Source organism: Alternaria atra (genome assembly GCF_907166805.1).
Source record: "Alternaria atra isolate CS162 genome assembly, contig: 28, whole genome shotgun sequence".
Classification (NCBI taxonomy): domain Eukaryota; kingdom Fungi; phylum Ascomycota; class Dothideomycetes; order Pleosporales; family Pleosporaceae; genus Alternaria; species Alternaria atra.
This window is the reverse complement of record NW_025091326.1, coordinates 1,972,700-1,990,589: the sequence shown is the minus strand read 5'-3', so window position 1 is coordinate 1,990,589 and position 17,890 is coordinate 1,972,700. Positions and strand designations below refer to the sequence as shown.

General features: G+C 50.1%; 6 protein-coding genes across 6 annotated transcripts; 2 read left to right on the top strand and 4 right to left on the bottom strand.

Moving 5' to 3' along the window:
* Window positions 1–1,303: 1,303 nt before the first annotated feature.
* On the top strand, window positions 1,304–2,275 carry ALTATR162_LOCUS7735 (uncharacterized protein; the record flags this gene model as incomplete). Its single annotated transcript, XM_043315364.1, has 1 exon — window positions 1,304–2,275. One exon carries the CDS (start codon window positions 1,304–1,306, stop codon window positions 2,273–2,275), a length of 972 nt encoding a protein of 323 aa, XP_043171299.1.
* Window positions 2,276–2,916: 641 nt separating this feature from the next.
* Window positions 2,917–3,750, top strand: ALTATR162_LOCUS7734 (uncharacterized protein; the record flags this gene model as incomplete). The annotated part of the gene is made up of 3 exons (XM_043315363.1): window positions 2,917–2,957; window positions 3,011–3,078; window positions 3,143–3,750. The coding sequence occupies 3 exons, from the start codon at window positions 2,917–2,919 to the stop codon at window positions 3,748–3,750; spliced, it is 717 nt and encodes a 238-aa protein (XP_043171298.1).
* A 2,761-nt stretch (window positions 3,751–6,511) lies between these two features.
* Window positions 6,512–7,263, bottom strand: ALTATR162_LOCUS7733 (uncharacterized protein; the record flags this gene model as incomplete). The annotated part of the gene is made up of 5 exons (XM_043315362.1): window positions 6,512–6,530; window positions 6,582–6,606; window positions 7,004–7,079; window positions 7,127–7,191; window positions 7,245–7,263. 5 exons carry the CDS (start codon window positions 7,261–7,263, stop codon window positions 6,512–6,514), a joined length of 204 nt encoding a protein of 67 aa, XP_043171297.1.
* Window positions 7,264–7,993: 730 nt separating this feature from the next.
* On the bottom strand, window positions 7,994–9,346 carry ALTATR162_LOCUS7732 (uncharacterized protein; the record flags this gene model as incomplete). Its single annotated transcript, XM_043315361.1, has 3 exons — window positions 7,994–8,499; window positions 8,557–9,163; window positions 9,218–9,346. The coding sequence occupies 3 exons, from the start codon at window positions 9,344–9,346 to the stop codon at window positions 7,994–7,996; spliced, it is 1,242 nt and encodes a 413-aa protein (XP_043171296.1).
* A 692-nt stretch (window positions 9,347–10,038) lies between these two features.
* Window positions 10,039–11,962, bottom strand: ALTATR162_LOCUS7731 (uncharacterized protein; the record flags this gene model as incomplete). The annotated part of the gene is made up of 4 exons (XM_043315360.1): window positions 10,039–10,817; window positions 10,870–10,942; window positions 10,997–11,127; window positions 11,179–11,962. The coding sequence occupies 4 exons, from the start codon at window positions 11,960–11,962 to the stop codon at window positions 10,039–10,041; spliced, it is 1,767 nt and encodes a 588-aa protein (XP_043171295.1).
* A 1,290-nt stretch (window positions 11,963–13,252) lies between these two features.
* ALTATR162_LOCUS7730 (uncharacterized protein) lies at window positions 13,253–15,679 on the bottom strand (the record flags this gene model as incomplete). Its single annotated transcript, XM_043315359.1, has 2 exons — window positions 13,253–14,936; window positions 15,336–15,679. The coding sequence occupies 2 exons, from the start codon at window positions 15,677–15,679 to the stop codon at window positions 13,253–13,255; spliced, it is 2,028 nt and encodes a 675-aa protein (XP_043171294.1).
* Between the last annotated feature and the right edge of the window lie 2,211 nt (window positions 15,680–17,890).

Below are 17,890 nucleotides of genomic sequence, written 5' to 3'. Positions count from 1 at the left end.
GTGATACAGATGTTGTGTGTAAACAAATGCTGCCGGGCGCGCGTAAGATTATGTGCCAAAGCGGTGGAGAAGGTGAAAGGGGGACCACAACATTGAGGGCAACAAGCTCCCATATGGCCCGCAAGAGCCCCCGGTCTTCCCATCGCAAGGTGTTGTTTATGCAGGGGTCCCGCGACGAGCCCCACCTAGATCAGCCACCAGGACGGTGCCGGACTGGGGAGATCAACGCGGAGAACAATGTCATGCAGCTAACGGCGTCACGGTGGAGATCTAGTTTGTTGTCACACACCATCTTTTTCCATATTCTCGCTGCCATAAGCATAGCTTCGTGTACAGCGGAAGTCTGCCCATGTTTGCTTCTCCGTATCGCCAATCACCGGCGTGTTTCAGAGTGCTTTTCATTTGCCGTCCAACGTTGGACGCCTGCAATTTCTACGTCCTTACTAATATATACACAAAATCAAAACTTTTCCTATATACACAGTCATGGCCTACGCTAACGATGGCTAATAGTCGTCCGGCTCCCCTCGCTATTTTTGTCTTTACACCGTACCGCATATGTTTGCTTTTCTTTTGTTGGATCATGAACTCTAACTTACATGTCTTTTTCTCTGCGTTGTCGAAAGATCTGGGAGAAGCGGGGTGTGAGCTCTGTGCGCTATATGATGCGACTAGAAATCACCTGAGGCATAATGGTTCGCTGGCAAATCAGTATGAAATGACTGTAGTTAAGCTTGCATCAAAACGCAGCTGAGGTCGTTGACTATCACAGTCATTCCGAGGACGAGCCCTTCCCGTCATGCTCAAGTTACGAGCCATTCGAGACTTTCCATTTGGACCACAGGAATCACACCCACCGGGACTCGGTCACATGCTATCATTTATGTTATTTTATTCTTATCTCGGGGTGAATGGAGTAATATTATTCCAAGTCAGTCTGGGAATAGTGACTTTCACATAGACCTGTGACTTTCACATAGACCTGTGACTGCGCTCAAGCCTACGAAAGCACTACTCGTTGCTTTGATACAAGCAGTGTACAGCTATACCTTTACACTCTACCTGCCGAGCATACAATTCACCTTCTCATATATGTCGGCCCTCCTGATCCCACTTAGGTCTTCTTCTCATCAAGTTCCACTTATGACTCCGAATACAGGATAGACACACATCTCAATTTCAGCAACCACAACACAACATCAGTGACAACGACGAGGAACACAAGGCAGTCAAAAGACGCATTCTCGAATCAGATCCACCACAATTTCTTCACAAAGAGCAGGCGATGAACCAGGCCTTGACTATGTTCGAACTGCTTGATGACGCATTAGCGATGATTCAGATCAATGATGACACGTACAGCTATACTCCAGCATTAGGTCCGATTCATCTCCTTGGTCTAATGGAAGACGACAGCACACTTCGTTCTTTCTTGCAGCTATTGCATCTGCACAGGTCAATCGAAGTGCAGATTGCCCTAACGCCGACTGTGTGCTTGTTAGATGACGGCATGTTGGACGTTACGCCGCGGTCACAGGAGGACAAGCAGATTTTTCAACGCAACTGCCAGTCCTCTCTGCTCCTCTCACTACCGGGTGAGCTTCGCAATCGAGTCTTCGGCAACGTCATGGGTGGCTTCCAAGTCTTCGTTAGATGGGGGTCTGTCCCTAAGGGAAAGTATAAGGACGAGTTGACGAAGTGCCTTAAGAACCGCACTCGGCTGCTCAATCCCTCCAATCAAACAGCTCACCACGAGAAAGTGCTGTCGTTCATGGACGAATACAGGAAGCCTACACACATCGTTTCAAAGGTCAAGATCACGCGCAGCACACATTCCCGTGGTCCACACGAGAGCAACCCCTTCGTATCGCTCCAGCAGACCTGCCGGCAGATATATACCGAAACTGCCAAGCTGCCATTCTCTCGTATCAATAGGTTTTGGTACTTGGACGAGCGTGCTATCGACACTCTCATGCTGTGGATCAGACCAAGTCAAATCCAAGCCATCACTAAGCTCTTCTTCGTCGTCGTAGAAGATGTGCACGAGCCTTCTGAAACGGGAGACATAGACTTGAAGCGTATCCGGAACCTAGGCATGCTGACGGGTGTAAAGCACATCTCCGTTGCTGTGGCGGTGAGGTACTCGGGTTGCGTACCTCAGTCGATGAAGGATGCCGCGCTGGAGCGGATACGGGTAGGCTTAGGACCTAGGGTTCTAGAGTTTGCGCCTAAGGACGTTGAGTTGGTATTCGAGACTTATAAGCCGGAGGACTAGGTTGTCAGCAATCGTACATTGGCTCAGAAACGACATCAAGAAACATCATGATCGCGACGGAGGATTCGTTTGTACAGACTGTGGCTTGTGACCACGAAGGTATCAGCCCACGGGTGTGACTAGAGAGTTGTATTTACTCGTTGCACGTCATTGATCATAGTGCTCATAGTCACGAAGACGCGTGGTCTTAGGTAGTCTATGATTGTAGCTTTACCACTTCAACTAGCATATATTCTGCTTTCACTACGTTTGATGTATCTCATGTTGCAGTAGGACACCATAACTATTTATGAAACAGGTAGCAGAATGTACACTCACAGCTCACTAAGACTCTTCACTAAGCAGGAAATGGATTGCTTTCAGTCATCGTCATAAGATCCCTAGATAAACTCATCTGCGCATGAAAAATTACTGTGAAAGCACCAGCGTACCGGCATCCACTATAACACAGCTTCTACTGGACGCAGTTTTCTCTGTACCCTCTACCACCAAATCAAGTTTCAACCACAACCGATCCAGTTCAACCACCAATTACCACCACTAACCCGATCACTCAATATCCATCAGCAAGGGACATCGAAGCATAGAGGAGGGCGACAAGGGCTACCACCCAAGCTAAGCCACAATCTCGCAATCTCAACATGCTAGATGCTAGACCACCTACTCCAGAGCTCAAGGCCATGTAAGTTCTACTCCGCAAATTGACTGATTTGACCATCAATTAACACATCCAAGCGCCGCATTCAACAGTACTGTCAGTCCCCTTCTTCGCCTACCACCCGAAGTGCGGAACTCCATCTTTGGTAAGTTGTGACTGTACGAAATGCATATGATACATACACTGACTCCGTATCTTCACCTCTGCAGCATACGCCTACAGTGGTCTGAACATCTATCTGTCCAACACAACATCCTACACATCCGGAGACGAGCCGAAGATCAACGTCACGCATTTCCCAACTCTGACTTGGCCCTCCGTCCCCTCCCCCTTTGTCGCTCTTCAGCAGACTTGCCGCCAAATCTACACTGAGACAGCATTGCTCCCTTTCTCCTCAGTGAACAAGTTCTGGTTCCTCAGTGTCACTTCCTTGGACGTGTGCAAACCAAAGTTCTATTCTGCGCAGTGGGATTGTATCAGCTATGTCTTCTTCGTTGTTAGTGTCAATACCGTAGCTAACAATCTGGATACCTCCAACCCGCCACCAATTGGCAACTTTCGGAAAGAAAGGCTGCAGGGGCTGAGCAGTTTCCAGGGCCTGCAGAAGGTAACAGTGTATTTGAATGCTGAGCAGTGCGAGGCGGGAGCTTTGTTGAACGGTCTGAAGATGGCACTGGAGGATGACGTGAAGGAGGCGGTACCGGCAGGTGTGGAGATTGTATTTGCGCTCCGTGCGAAAGTTTCAAGGACTGGATCGCCACCTGCATGGGTATGGAAATCTTTTGATCGGAATATTGCAACGGAACCAAGTCAATAAGTAGCCAGACACATTTGTTTGTGCATTGGTATTTAAGGTTTCTACCTACGTAGTCACCATGAATGTTGATAAGCCAGTGTCTTCTGTACCATCCCTACTTGATCAGAGTGTGTGTTGCATAGAAGAAGAGTACATCCTGAGCTCGGCATAATTGACATTGAATGTACTAGATTGAGATGCTTCCATTCGGGGCGGTAAGCTAACCTTGGAGGCCCCCCAAAATATAGATACTGACTTCCGCATGCGCCTATCGCGAGCTGGCTTCCGAGATGAGGGCACTGCCTAGATGCTCCATCATTCACACAACCCCCGAGTCAAACCCAACTTTAGTTGGTGCCTTTATTGCAAAGTTTTCGTTAGTACACGATGTTTTCGAATTGAAATGAAATCATGATAAGGAATTAACTCACATCCATGTACAAAGTACAACCTCCCATTCCAATTCCATGTCCCGGAATGATAGCCAAGGGCTGGACCCTCTGGGCGACACTGGTTCAAAATGTTTTCGAATGCATCCCAGCATATCTGCTGCGAGTTGCCTCCAGGCCAGCTGAGTCTCCCTCCACCAGCAGCTTTGTAGGAGCCATCGGTCTGATACTTCGTAGTATCACCGCAAACATGTTGACGAGCAGCGTAAAGCTGATTGCGTGATGAAGCACTGTTGGCGCCGCACAAGCCGTAGCTACCACACTCGGCTGCAAAGACGCCAGCTCCGGAGAGCAGAGCACCAAGGGCAAATGTCAGGTTGATATGCATAGTGCTGACGATTCTGAGGATGGAGAGAGCAGTTAGAAGCAGTGTGTTGTAAATGATATTGGGTAAGAATTGAAGATCTCTGATAGTGATGATAGAAAGTCAAGGAGGAAATTGAAGGATATTTATACCACTAGAACACTCACCACTACCTACCTAGATGCAACATGCGCCATGCTACGGATTTACCAGAACGCAAGCAGGACTGCATGCCACATGCCTTATTCCCAAAAGGCGTTCACTGCGAAGCGAACAGAGTCCAAGCTTGCTCAGCTGAGATCAGTACATGAGACACCACTGCACCGTTCTCTCAGCCAACATGTAGGTGTGCATCAATCTAGCCCACCACAGAAGGTGCGTGTTAAGGTTAGAGTGATTGTTCTCGTACAGAAAGACACTAACTTCAGCCACACTAAGCTAAGTATCCTATTGGTGGGCAACATCGGATGTTCTTTCCGCAACTACAGCCTTAAGCGACTACAGCTCTGCGGTTCCAGTTACGATTCCTGAGATCTATGCCATAGAACAGGTGCGGACCGTACCGAGGTGGGTACGGCAACATGCATGATGCACCACACCATGTGCCAAAGAGGCATGCACACTGGCCGGAAATGGCCCTAACGTGCATGGTCAATACCAATGCATACTGTATGAACACGTCTCAAAAGCCCACATATAGGTGGATATTGGTCTAGCTCATTACATGCTAGATACTTGGCTCCTCGTTGAGCGAGTTTCTTCACGTTTGCGATATTCATCGTTCGAAAGTACCTCTTGTATGTGTGTAGTGTAGAATGCGGAAATCGTGAGTAGCTTGGTCCCCGTTATTGGCTTGGAAAGGAAATCGCAATAGTCCAGCCATTTGGGTTGATGACATTTAGAGGGATGTAGCAGCAACTAGGAGCATTGCAGCTCCGGATGCATCCTAAGCCACTCCGGCGCGGCCCACCTCCATAGCCTTCAAAGACAGGTCTCTGCATATGTCGTACGAGACGATGCGTAGGATAGGCAAAGGCGTCTTTATGAGCTCGTATGATCTGCAAGCCATAGCGAACGGCCTGGAGGATTGAGTAGTGAAGATTGGGTAATCGCATCCATTATGCCGTTCTAGAGGAGACGGATATCTGACGGTCCGTCCCGCTCCGTATACCGGTCCGTCATACTAGCAGTAGGGACTTCGGCGTTGGGGCTGAACGCCGTATTCACTTGATCTGGACAGTTACGTGAGGGTTAGTAACGAGTATGGAGTGTAGACGCCCACTGAATTAGGTGAAGGAACTTTGATGAATACATCATAGTAGGAAATAGGTCAGTATTTGCATCTTGATTAATTAATAGTCGATTGACGCCTTCTTTATAAACCTCCCATAAGGTATTCTGGCGGGTATCGTGGGGGGGCTTACAATGGTGCCTCACTGCCTCGTGATACCTAGTCTTGGGTATAGTAATTACCAAAAAGTGAAGTCGCGAATGAAACTTCCACCAGTTGGAGCTATCTTCAAAAAGAATAATGTCAGCGGTGGGACTCGAACCCACGCAGGTTGCCCTATGAGAAACCTCTTGAAGAGTGCGTCTTCCGAAGAAGACAAGCTTTCGCTTGAGTCACACGCCATAACCACTCGGCCACGCTGACTGATGTTGGTTTGATTCGATATTTGTATCGCCAGGTTTGAGGACTGGTAGTGAAATTCTGATAGTCTGGTAATATTAAGCGCAATGTGCGCGATAGATAGGGCCCACCAAAGGTGTGATACCGAAATCCAGAAGAACTGAACCCTTCGCAGGAGATTGATAGAGCCAACGCGATTCTTGCATGATATTTTGCTTTCGAAGGAGTACAGCGCTTCGTTGTAGTCCGTTCACTTTCTCTTGTCTGCGTATGTGTACGCTGTAAGGGAATTCCTTGTAGTGATCGCATATTCTGGCTAACGTAGATTAGCGATCTTACCTGTCTCGTTGAGGAGATACCGACACTTACTTGGATTAACCTCGTGTCAACATTCACAACCTAGACCATGGAGGTGTAGCTGTAAACAAGGTTAGCCATTGACACTCCTGTTATTAGAGGATATACTTACATGAGTAAGAGAGCCAGATTGCTGCCTGGAAGCGAATCTCGAGATCGGAGTTGGCCCAAATGTTATGTAAATCCTTCTGATGAGCCTGTTGCACCGCGGGATCCTTTGCGCACGCCCCATCACAGACGCAGTCCACTCAAAGTGTCTTCAGACTGGGGAACATACGAAGCGGACAATCGAACCCTTCGGGACTCGGGCACAGTATTCGAATCCACTTAAACTGTGTTCTTCTGCTCGGGAAGCCGCCGTGCAAGCCACCCCACCATGAGTTCAGTTTCGTAGAACCCGAACAGGTTGATGCTATACGTCAGCAAGCAAGTCTCTGTGTGGACATGCCTACAGACACGGAGTTCGCACGCCTGTGGTTTTTCAAGATCCCAGACGTTCTCATCGTCGTCTAGAAAGACTTTTTCAACGGCGACGACGTATCTCCATATCCGGTTCCGGATTTCGGGAGGCAGACGCAATAGTGTCGACTCTTCTGCATTCCGTTGAGCTCTTCCAACATCGTAAGTCAAAGCCAATTATAGTAGAACTACACTTACATCCTGGGGTAGTATTGATTCGGTGTCGCTCAGACCATCTCGCGCGTGCCTTTCTTTTGACCTATCTGTTTCCTCGCAGCCTACGCCTTGGCGTTGCGATCGGGTTGACGTCGCCTACTGTTGTTTGATGTTGACATGACGTGTAGGCAGTTGCTGGTAAAGAATCTTCCTGGTGGAGCAGGGTCGCTTCTTGGTTGTGTGTCCGGGAACGCACTGGAAGTGTAAACGCGGAGTGAGAAGAGTGGAAGAACATAACAGTCAGAGGAGAGGTAGGTAGCTAGCGGGAGCACGGGCGCTGGTTGTGAGGTGAGGAAAGAGCGACCTGCGCGTGCCAAGACTGCGCAATGTGGTGGGGTGTTCGACGTGGAAGGGACGTGAAGCTGCATGTGATTGTGAGACGATACCTGATTCAACTCTTTTGCGGTCTGTGAACATGCCTCACATTGTACGTGGCTCTGCATTATGGTCAACAAGCACACATCCAGTACACGAGCAGATCATAGTCATAACTCACCTTTGTGGTTCCTGGAAGAGGCGCGAGGCGGTCTGTTGCCGAGATAGTGAGGTTATTTCAGACAGTCTTCGAGCCGGTCGGCGGAAGCGTCGGAGAACGATGAAATTGTAGGATGCGGGCTTCCTTTGGGTATGTTAATCTTTTCTCTGTCATAGGGACGACAACGCTTAGCCAATATAGAAACCAGAAGATATCAACATGTGAAAGGGTATATTGAAATGTTACAAGACGCTCAGCTGTGTGGAAAGATGATTTATCCAGCCCTGGATAAACTTACACTGGGTAGGAAAGAAATGTACTGGTACAAGCATACTCATCAACAGCAGCACCTCGATGACCGAAGCCCTAGTCGCTCAGTCGTCCGAGCCATCCTCCGGCAGCTCCCTTAGTACATCCTCCACAATGTCAATCAGCTCATCAACATCAGGCCGCTCACTCGGCTCCAACCTCAGACACTTCCTCACCACCTCTTTGACACTATCTGTAATAGCATCCTCAGGGTTAGCCTTTTGCTTGCCCCTCTGCATGCCTTCATCCGGAAACCTCCAGTCACCACCTAGTACACATATACTCAGGCTACCACCCGTCTCATCTGATCTAGCCTCGAACGGGCTCTTGCCGACTAAGCATGCGTAAAGTGTGCAACCGAGTGACCAGATATCGACTTTGGTGTCGATGACGGAGCCAGTCTTGACGTCGAAGAGTTCGGGGGCGCGGTATGGCATGGTTGAGTGTTCGGCGGCGGTATCTTGGACTTGTAGAGCGAGGGAACGCGATGTTATGGGTGTTGGGGATGGGGCGAGGGAGCCGAGATCCATTAGAATCGGCGTCTTGCCGTCGTCATCTATCATGATGTTGCCTACGAATATTGTTAGTCTCCAGTATCCATAACCATGAGATGGATGGGATTGTATACCTGGCTTAATGTCCCTGTGCGCGTACGCCCTCTCTCCACCAGGCGCAATGCCTTCATGCGCCGCTGTGACTTCCGACTCTTCTAGCAGACCTTCTGCCTCTTGCTCATCCTCTTCTTCATGATCGCGATTCCTCCTACTCGGGCGCATTTCCATGCTCTCCGCTGCTTCCGCGTCTGCTCTCTTTGCATCCCTCCGGACTTTCTTCGCCTTGCCCTCGCTTCGCGCGCCACCAGGCCCGCCCTTGATTTTGTACTGATGCATTGCCTTTAGCGCTTTGCAAACACCCAAGAAAAGCACCATCAGTCTTCGCTCAGGAAATTTTGTGTGATTGACCAGGTTCGCATTGATCATATCTTGTAGGTTGCCGCGACGGTAGTAGGGGAGGAGAATGTAAACGGTCTTCGCAGACGCGTCCGATTTATCGGACTCAACAGAGTAGTCGATCGAATGTATGATGTTCGGGTGCGGCGAAAATAGCGTGTAGGCTTCGACTTCCTTGAGCGCCAGGCTCACGCTTTCTTGTCCGAAGGGACATCGTATCTTCTTGAGGGCGAGTAGTTGTTGATTCGAATTGTCTTGTACGAGGTATACATATGAGAAGCCACCCTGTGTCGCGATAAGTCAATTGAATGCAGTCTATTGAGAGGTATCTCAGCTTACCTCGCCCAGCAACCGTAGTATCTTGAAATTCCGATTGTTAATCTTAAGCTGTGGTGAGCTTGGAAAGCAGACCATGCAATTCGTAAAAGAATAGACGACGTCCAGGAAGTATGTGCCCAAGGAACTCATTGTGGCGGTTGTTGTTGCGGCTGCGATCTGTTTGTTTGCGGAGCTGTCGACAGCTTATGGGAAGTCAATGCCGGGATAGACCTTGGACGCGCGGCCAATTCGAATCGTTAGATGTCGCTATCAAACGGTTTATTTGCTGCGGCGGTGATAAGATAATTCGAACAGAACGATAGTGAAGATGTGTTGTTTACTGAGACAAAGCGTAATAGTGTTCGGAGATGCTGACGACGTGGTTCGTCCGGGATATGCCAAGGGCAGGTGTGGCTGTGGCTGCGACCCACGTCACGTTATGCTTCGCTTCCGTCCGATCGTCTTTCGGCTGCCAAAGACCCACAGCACCCGAGCAGATGTTACGTTACAACCAACTCATTCCATGATAGGAGCCACTGAGTGACATTACGAATCCCATTATAATTGTCAAAACTTTTGATTCTTTCATCTTACGTAAGATCCATCTGGGGCGTGTGGCTCAGTGGTAGAGCGTCCGCTTTGCATCAAAAATGCGTCTGCGGAAGGTCCGGGTTTCGATCACCCGCCCGTCCATTTCTTTTGCTCGTAGCAGCTCCAAACAACTTTTTTGTTGAAGTTGCAGCATGTCAAAGCCGAAGGAGGCAATGCAAACCTCATTTCTGGATGTTTGCCAACCATGTCCTTAACACCTTTTTACTAACAGCAAGTCCACCACACTCCCCTCAAGGCCAAACATTCTGAGGCCTATCATCAAAAGCAAAATCGATCTTTCCATCCAACCCCTCCAAAAAGTCCTTGCCTCCAAAATCCTCTACAGGAGCCCCGTTATATACCGTCTTCGCAGTCTTCTCACACTCATTGTACCACATCCTTTCGAAATTATACTCTTCTCCCAGCCCATCAGGCATCATTGCCCACTCGGGTATCGCACACGTGTCCTGTTCGCCATCCATGTACCACCAAAACCTCATCATATCATCCCTCGTACTGCGCCAGTTATCGCGATTCCACTTCTTCTTGAGGGGGGAGTGTTTGTCCCAGCCGCGTACGAGACTGCGGTAGTAGGCGATGGGATGGATATATTCATTGGTATCGCCTAGGTCGCGTAGTTTGGTCCATTTCTGTGCTTTCTTTTCGGCGTCGTATATTTCGACTTCTTCGTGGCCGGGCTTACGTGCACGCGCTCCGAGGAAGTGGTAGAATCCACCGTACGAGTCTACGAGAGGCCCTGTGCCCCAGCTGAAATCGAAGTTGGTATGTTCATGTGGAGGATCACGTCGTGGAGGCTTGAGTTCGTCGTTGCCGAGACTAAGGGTGGGCAATTTTGGTAGCTTGTTCACAAATTTCTCAAAGGAGCTCTCGTGGTGGTAGGTGCAAGCGTAGCGGATGCGGAAGAGCCAGCGTGTGTACTGGGACATGAAGAGAGAAAAGGCATGCCGGTCAATGGTAAGGTGAGGAGAGATGACTTGGAGCATCCAGCAGAGGGTTGCTGTGGAGATGTCTGAGGACGAAATTAGTACTTCGGTTTGTAAACATGGCAGAGTATCACTTACTTTCTGAATCTCCCTTCATGTCACCGAAAGCGTCTTGCGAACCACCGCCGCAGTTCGTATGAACACCCGGAAACTAGCAGACAAATTGTTAGTGAGGTCTGCTATCCTGAGATGAGGTCTCGCATACCCAAACCTGTTTCAACTCCGGTGTTGGCCGGTCCGGATCGTCGACAAGATCCTGGGGAATGTACCAGAGAGTTGGGCGGAAAGCCCTGCGACGCTCGTCTAAAGCCAATGCCTGATATGCATGTTCGATGTCTATCGAATTGTTAGCCAAGACTAGGTGCTTTTAAACAATTGAGAACTTACTCTCCGTCAGCTTGACATTATGAAACCCGAACTTCGTCCTTTTGGATGCCAGATTAAGACCAATCACGTCCGGTACACCTAATGAGCCGACAGTATCCCAAACGCCCACCACTTTTACCTTCCTGCTGTCCTCGCTGACTGCGAGCTCACCATGCGGTCGAATCTCCCAAACTTCAGTCAATAGTCGAAGATCATCCAAGCCAGTCTTTCTGACGTCAATACCGATTTTCTCCATCTCTTCCCCTTTTTTGCTGAGCTTGCCCTCGGTGAACCACTTCCATGCTTCTGTTTCCCTGAACTCGACGCCTTCCTCGTTCGTCTGGTAAAGACGATACAGTTCTGGAAAGAATTGCATACTGGTTGGTGCAATGACGCCAATATCCGAGACCAGCCCAGCGACCGCACGCGCCGTGTAAGCACCTCTCGAGAACCCAAAGCAGAAGATTTCATCCCCCGGCTCATAATTCTGTACGATGAAGTTGTACGCCTCAATAACGTTTTCCGCTAGGCCAGCTCCTGTGCCGCCTTGTCGTCGGGCTTCAGAGGCGCTCAGGTTTCCAGTCCCTATTCCAGAGTCATAATAGACGATCTGATGGAATTTCTTCGAAACGTCGTCCTTGTCTGCGCCAACACGCGCGATCAGGCGACAGAGTCTCGTGACATTAGAAGGTATGTTATTTTTGCTGCTGACGCTGGATTGCCAGGTACCATCACAGCAAATTACTAGCCGTCGTCTCCAGGCCTTGTTGTCGTCGAGCACAGGCAGCGCCGTCTTCTTCGCCATTCGTGATGGTGGTGGAATACAATAAGAGGGGAAAATGAGATTTTTGCTGCTGTCTGCAAGGCGCGATGCGAAGTATTAAAACGATGACCGTGTATAAAGAAATATGCTGAGACGCCGATCTAGTACCAAGGCTGATGTTTGGCGAACGCGAGGACGTTGTATGTGACACTCAGGGGTAAGCACAAATACCAAAAGACGAAGCGCACCGGCTATAAGCCACAATGCTGCATTCAGACAATGAAGCAGCGTAGCTCTTCTGCTTTAATATCACAAAACCTCACATCGCGAATGGGCGGTGTTCGAACGCCCAACTGGCCGCCTGAATCGCTAAAGCGCTGCATCGTCCAAGTGCGACTGGCTGAAGGGGGGTTGCCAAGCAACATGTCTGCTGGTTGCACGAAGCGCATCCTGTCCGCAGTCTTTGCATTTTCCCTCAAGGACGGATCAGGCCGCAAACTACCTCAGTGTCAGACCTGGCGTGAAGGTGTCAAGGTGGGTGTTGCTTCTGTTCTTCACGTCGGACCGCTGCCATGGGCATTAGAGATGCGGCGTGCGTTCATCCGAGGAGGGAGAGCACGCGCTCAACGTCGCCGCCCGCTTACAATGACTTCGCCAGTTCGGCCTGAATGGCTATGCTGGAACTACTTTCCATGCGCACGCGTGGTTAGCAGTCGACCGAATTGTTGCGTCGTTGATAGTGTCGAGACGTTGCAGGTGGAGTCCATGGGCGCAAGGCAACACGGTCAAGGCATGTCAGCTGTTGCCCAAACCCCGAACTAACAACATCCAGAGAGCAGACAAGCAAGACCACTATCCGATCTAGGATAATGCACCAACCGTCACATGTAGTCGTCAAAAATTCGATTTTTGTTACACCAATGTGGGCTTACACTCGCGTGTTTCACTCGGCACGTGCCGATTGTCTCAAAAGAAAGGCCGAAATTGTGTACGCCACCCTGAAGGCGACGATGTACCGATGACTTATTCTTCGTATAAATACCCTATATCCAAAAGGCGGTCTAATGATATCATCCAACATGTAATCATAACCAATAATCGCTAAAGAGCAAATTCATAGATCAACCCAATGTCGTGTCGTAATATGGCGCAATTTTGGCGCAACCTGAGAGCACCGTTGTGGCAGCCCCAGGCGTACCTACATAACGCCCACCATCCCACCATGAAAATGAACGCTTAATCGCTGAACATCATAAGACTCCGTTCTGAAACATGTGCGACAAATCCCAAAGCCGTCAAAGCCATGTTCCAAGACTTTCGAAATCATACCACTCACATCGAGTGGGGTGAACTGCCAGCCGTATGTGGCCGACTGCCATACTGAGATCCATCATTGAAGCCTTCGAAGCTATCGCCCGATGACATCCTCGTTAAATCATTATCATCGCCCATATCGACATCCTCCATCTCGTATCTGCCTGCCCCATTCGGGTTCTGTGACGGTCCCATATTGGAGAAAGAACTGTATTGTCGTGGAGGCGCCGCGGGCGGCACGCCAGCATTACTGATTTGTTCGGCAAGACTGGGCTTTTCCGCCAAATTGTTAAGCATGGCGCGACTTGCGTCCAGCATCGATACCGCGTACTCGAGGAAGTCGGCTCGCTTCGAAGAGACGGAGAGCGTCCAGCGGTATTCGCACAGCCTGAGCTTATAAAACTCGGCTTCCTCCTTGGCAGGTGCTGTAGCCCATAACAGCGACCCAAAGGTACCGATAAGCGTGAAGTTGACTTTGGAAGCAAAGTACCAGAAACCTTGCAAGTGCTCTGGCTTTAGACGGTTGACAAAGTCCATAGCGGAGATCAGCCGTGTTTTCGCGGCGTTGCGGCACATAAAGAGACCGTAAGAGTCGGGATTGGTCGCGTCGAGCGACTGCACTATGCGCCGATGGAGCGTGATCTCTGTCGCAAAGTATGCGAGGTGGAGGTAGCCCGTCGAGGTGAGTTTGCCCTTGTCGGGGGCGTTCATCTTGACTTCGGCTGGCAGCTTCTCGTGCCACTGACGGAGCTTGATCTGCACAGGCTTGGCGCGTGCGAGAATCAGCTCAGTCGACTTCCTTCCTGCATTCGCGAAGTCGTGGATAGCCGTTTGGGTGTAGAACGTGTCCATGACCTCAGCCATGATTTGCGTGAGCGCGATCATCTGAGCATACAGTATCCGGCCACGGTGACTTTCCACCTGTTCTTCTTCTGTCTCTTCCTGCCGTGTATCGTATCCGTCTCCTTCTTCAACAAAGTCGTCTTCCATAATCGGTTTCACTGCCCAATTGGCGTTGAAAATGTGCGATGGTCGGCCGTGGATCAGCGAGCTCCACTTGTCTTGCATGTACAGCGCCCATGCGATGCGCTTCCTCAGGCCGCGCTCCCAAAGAGGAACAGACCATGATGAGCAGTCAAGATGTAGACCTAATTCTTGACCAATTGCCACCAGCTGTGTGGTCAAACTCCAAGAGTCCGCTTCAGGACGCTGCAGCAACAACAAGCCTGCCTGTACAGTGGACAGCTTTGGCCGCTCCATAGCTAATGAAAGCGCCTTCATGGCGATTGCTTCTAAACGGGCAGCGTCCGGCCTGGAGTAGTTGGCTAGTTTAGGGTTTAGGGACCACCAGTTGAGGGCCAGAATATACATGCCAGCCAACAAGGCTGGTGAGAAGCCTCGATCGCCATTGCGATATCGCTCGACGAACAAATGCTTTTGAATGATGGGGTAGTTTGGATGTACTACTTGGAAGTACAGATCTAGTAAAGCAGGACCATGTGGATGCACGAGCTGCTCAACCTGGTTCAAAGCCTCGGACTCGCCGGCGAAGTCCTGTGTATTCTCGTCAGGTAGCATAATGAAACATTCATGATCGTTTACTCGTCGAAGCGTGCCAAGGTCAAAGGTAGACTCGTTATGGGTATCGAACTGTGACAAGCCAATGAGTAGTGAATCGAACGGGGAACTCAGACCAATGTATCTGCTATGTTGCCGTCGCTGCAGTCCCAATGTCTCTCCGAACTGAGGTAGATGAAGACTCGTTATTTGGGATAGCTGGGGTTGTGGCGGTGGTGGACTTGGTGCAGTTGCTGTGATGGTGGGTGTTGATAGTGCTAGTGGTGGAGGGTCTGAGTCGACGGATCTGCCAGAGGATGTCAGCTACGACATCCAACCACATGCTGACGAACCAGAACGTCTGGCGACGACTATAGCTCCCGATATCATAACCAGCTGCAGAGTGGAAAAAGCAAATACTGTCGCACGTGCGCACGTGATCTGATAGCGTGACACAAAGGGCATAGCAGACGTTGAAAGTGATATATCTACGCGAGCCTGGAGGCGTAATGACAAGCAGGGTATTGGGGTATCCTAGACATACCTCTTCTTGGTGTTGTTCGGCGAGTCCTTCTTCTCGCCGTCGACAACCTTCCTTTTCCGTGGCAGTGGGCTTTGCACAAAGGTACACTCCTGCTTGTGGAACTCGCACAAGACACACAGTGCAGCACCCTCGTGTATCACACAACGACTCTTCCTCCTTCTGCACGCGTCACAAGGGCGTTCCCTCCGTGAGCGGATGTTAGATACTGGACCGTTGTTGGACGTGGGCTTGGCCAAGCTCTCCTTGCTGGATGGTGACTTCTGTATCGTGCGAGGACGAGCTGGTGCTATAGAGACAACAGGGCGTGGGCCCATAGCCGGCTGCTGCATTGCTACTGCCGTCATGGCTAGCTGGCGTGGTGGAAAGGGTGCGATAAGGCTATGATAGACAGACTACGGCCCGTTGGCTAGCTTCCGAATCAGGTTGCAAGTATCTGGCTATCGGAAGCAGGGTACTTGACAGGTCTTATCGCGTGGGAGATAGGTGGTTCAATCGGTTTATGTGAGATATCCCGGGAAAAGCAAATAGAGTTGAGTAATCCAGCGGAGATTCAAGAGAGGCCCAGATTAGGGTCCTAAGTTGCCGGTAACGGCGGCGAGAAGTATGAGGTGACTGATGGTTCGCGCCGTCATTGAAGGTTCACGAAGAAAGTAGAGGATGGGCGCAGGCGGGAAAGACGGAATAAGCCTGGGCTTGGGAGCTTGGAGACCTAGAACCCTGTGTGGGGAGAGGGCGGGCGCATAATCGGGGGTGACAGTCGTATATATCGGAGTGATTCTGGAGAGCGCGCTGCGGGTGTCTTTTGTGGCAGACATGTGCTCGGGATGGGTTTCAAGATGCACTGTGCACGGGCGCTGGTTGGAGGTAAGCCGGATGCGCTCTAGCGGCTTGCTGCATTCTATCTTACGTACAGCCGAGAGATAAGGGAGACACGACGGGCCAATGGCCGCACAGTCTGGCTTCCCCCACCTGAATAATGTGATCTTTCCATTACTCCAGCTGTTCCTTATCTGTGCGTGTGTACTACACAAGATCCAGTTTAACTCTCTACGGGAATTACTCTTATGTACTCGTTACCATACTCTATGGTTTTAGTATTGGCGCATGCACGTCACCCACGACTACGCATCATTATCTCTCGCCTATCACTTGTAAACAGTGAACGACCGTTGGAAGCGACCTTGCACCTGACAGATCCTGCCACCAGAATCCTCTATCTGTAACGCGTCAACAGTGCATGGCAAAACGTGTCTCGTTGAAGATTTTGCAACCTCTTCATGACTTCGCCTCATTACGAGGCAGATCTCGCCCGATCTTGCCAGTATCCATGGTTGTGGTATGAACGGCCTCCGCACGTGTTGCATGTTCTCCACAAGCCCTACTTAGAATAGGACCCTCGATAACGATCTCCGCTCCGCTATTACCCCTGGTCTCGTTTCTCACCGCTCGCACTTCAGGCAAAACGCTTTCCGCTCCGACTACCGGCACTGCGCAGGACCCGAATATCTCCGCCAATCCTAGTCAGCGAGTTGCATCTTGCCGTTGCATACTGCCATTGATGTCATACCAAAATTTCGCCGTTGTGACGCGATTCAGGGAGGCTGGTAAACAACCGCGGCACGCCAAACCTCCCAAGACCGTAAAAGGCTGGAAAATCTGACGCGATCTACACCATTGTACGTAAAACGAAGGCTTAGCCTCGCACTGCCAGCAACCTCAAACTTGGGTTGCGATTCTGCAGACTGACAGATGGGTCCCTAGCCGCACGCTCAGTAGTTCCACATTCGTCCTCGCTTAAACCACCATTTAATCTCTCAACAACGGAACGATATATCCTAGGTCCATGTCAAAGGGCCGTAAAGAAAGCCAGATCACAGCATTTCGTCTCATGATCCGCTCGCTCTCAGTGGTCAAACCATCGGACAAGAATCCGTCCGCTTAACCGCATGTATAGAGTGAATCCTGGAGACCATGGGTTCGTGGTTAACATTACGAGATCTTAAAGCGCAGATCTGCATGTGAGAAACTGGATGGGTGGATTCTGCCCAGGCTGATGACATCTCAGGGAAAGTCGGGCCGCTTTTCTCCGGAGTGTGAATCATTCACTCCGTATTTGCGACTACATGTTACGCCTTATGAAGAGCTAAAGCAGCCGTCTCTTACCGTGGCTGTCCACAGACATCATACAGACGTTATTGATATACTGCGCAGATTTTTTTCTGTTCGTCCTCGAAGCTAGTATGCTGCATCTACTCGGATGCACATAATTGAGTGCCAGGACTACCCTTCCCGTGTCCAGGTGATAGAAGTGCCAGTATACAGGAAAGTCGTGCTCGATACAGTCAGTCTCCAAGATGTAGTCAGGCACCAGAATCCACTTGCGATCATATTCTCATCTTACAAAAGTGTCGCCTAGCGCTAGATGCGGCTGCAGTAAATCGTACATTATGCAACATCAACAAACACGTTTGATATATGTAGAGGAGGGATATTGAACTTTGTGAGAAGCATTGCCATAGCTCTCGATGCTGCCCGGGCAATACGCTAAATTCACC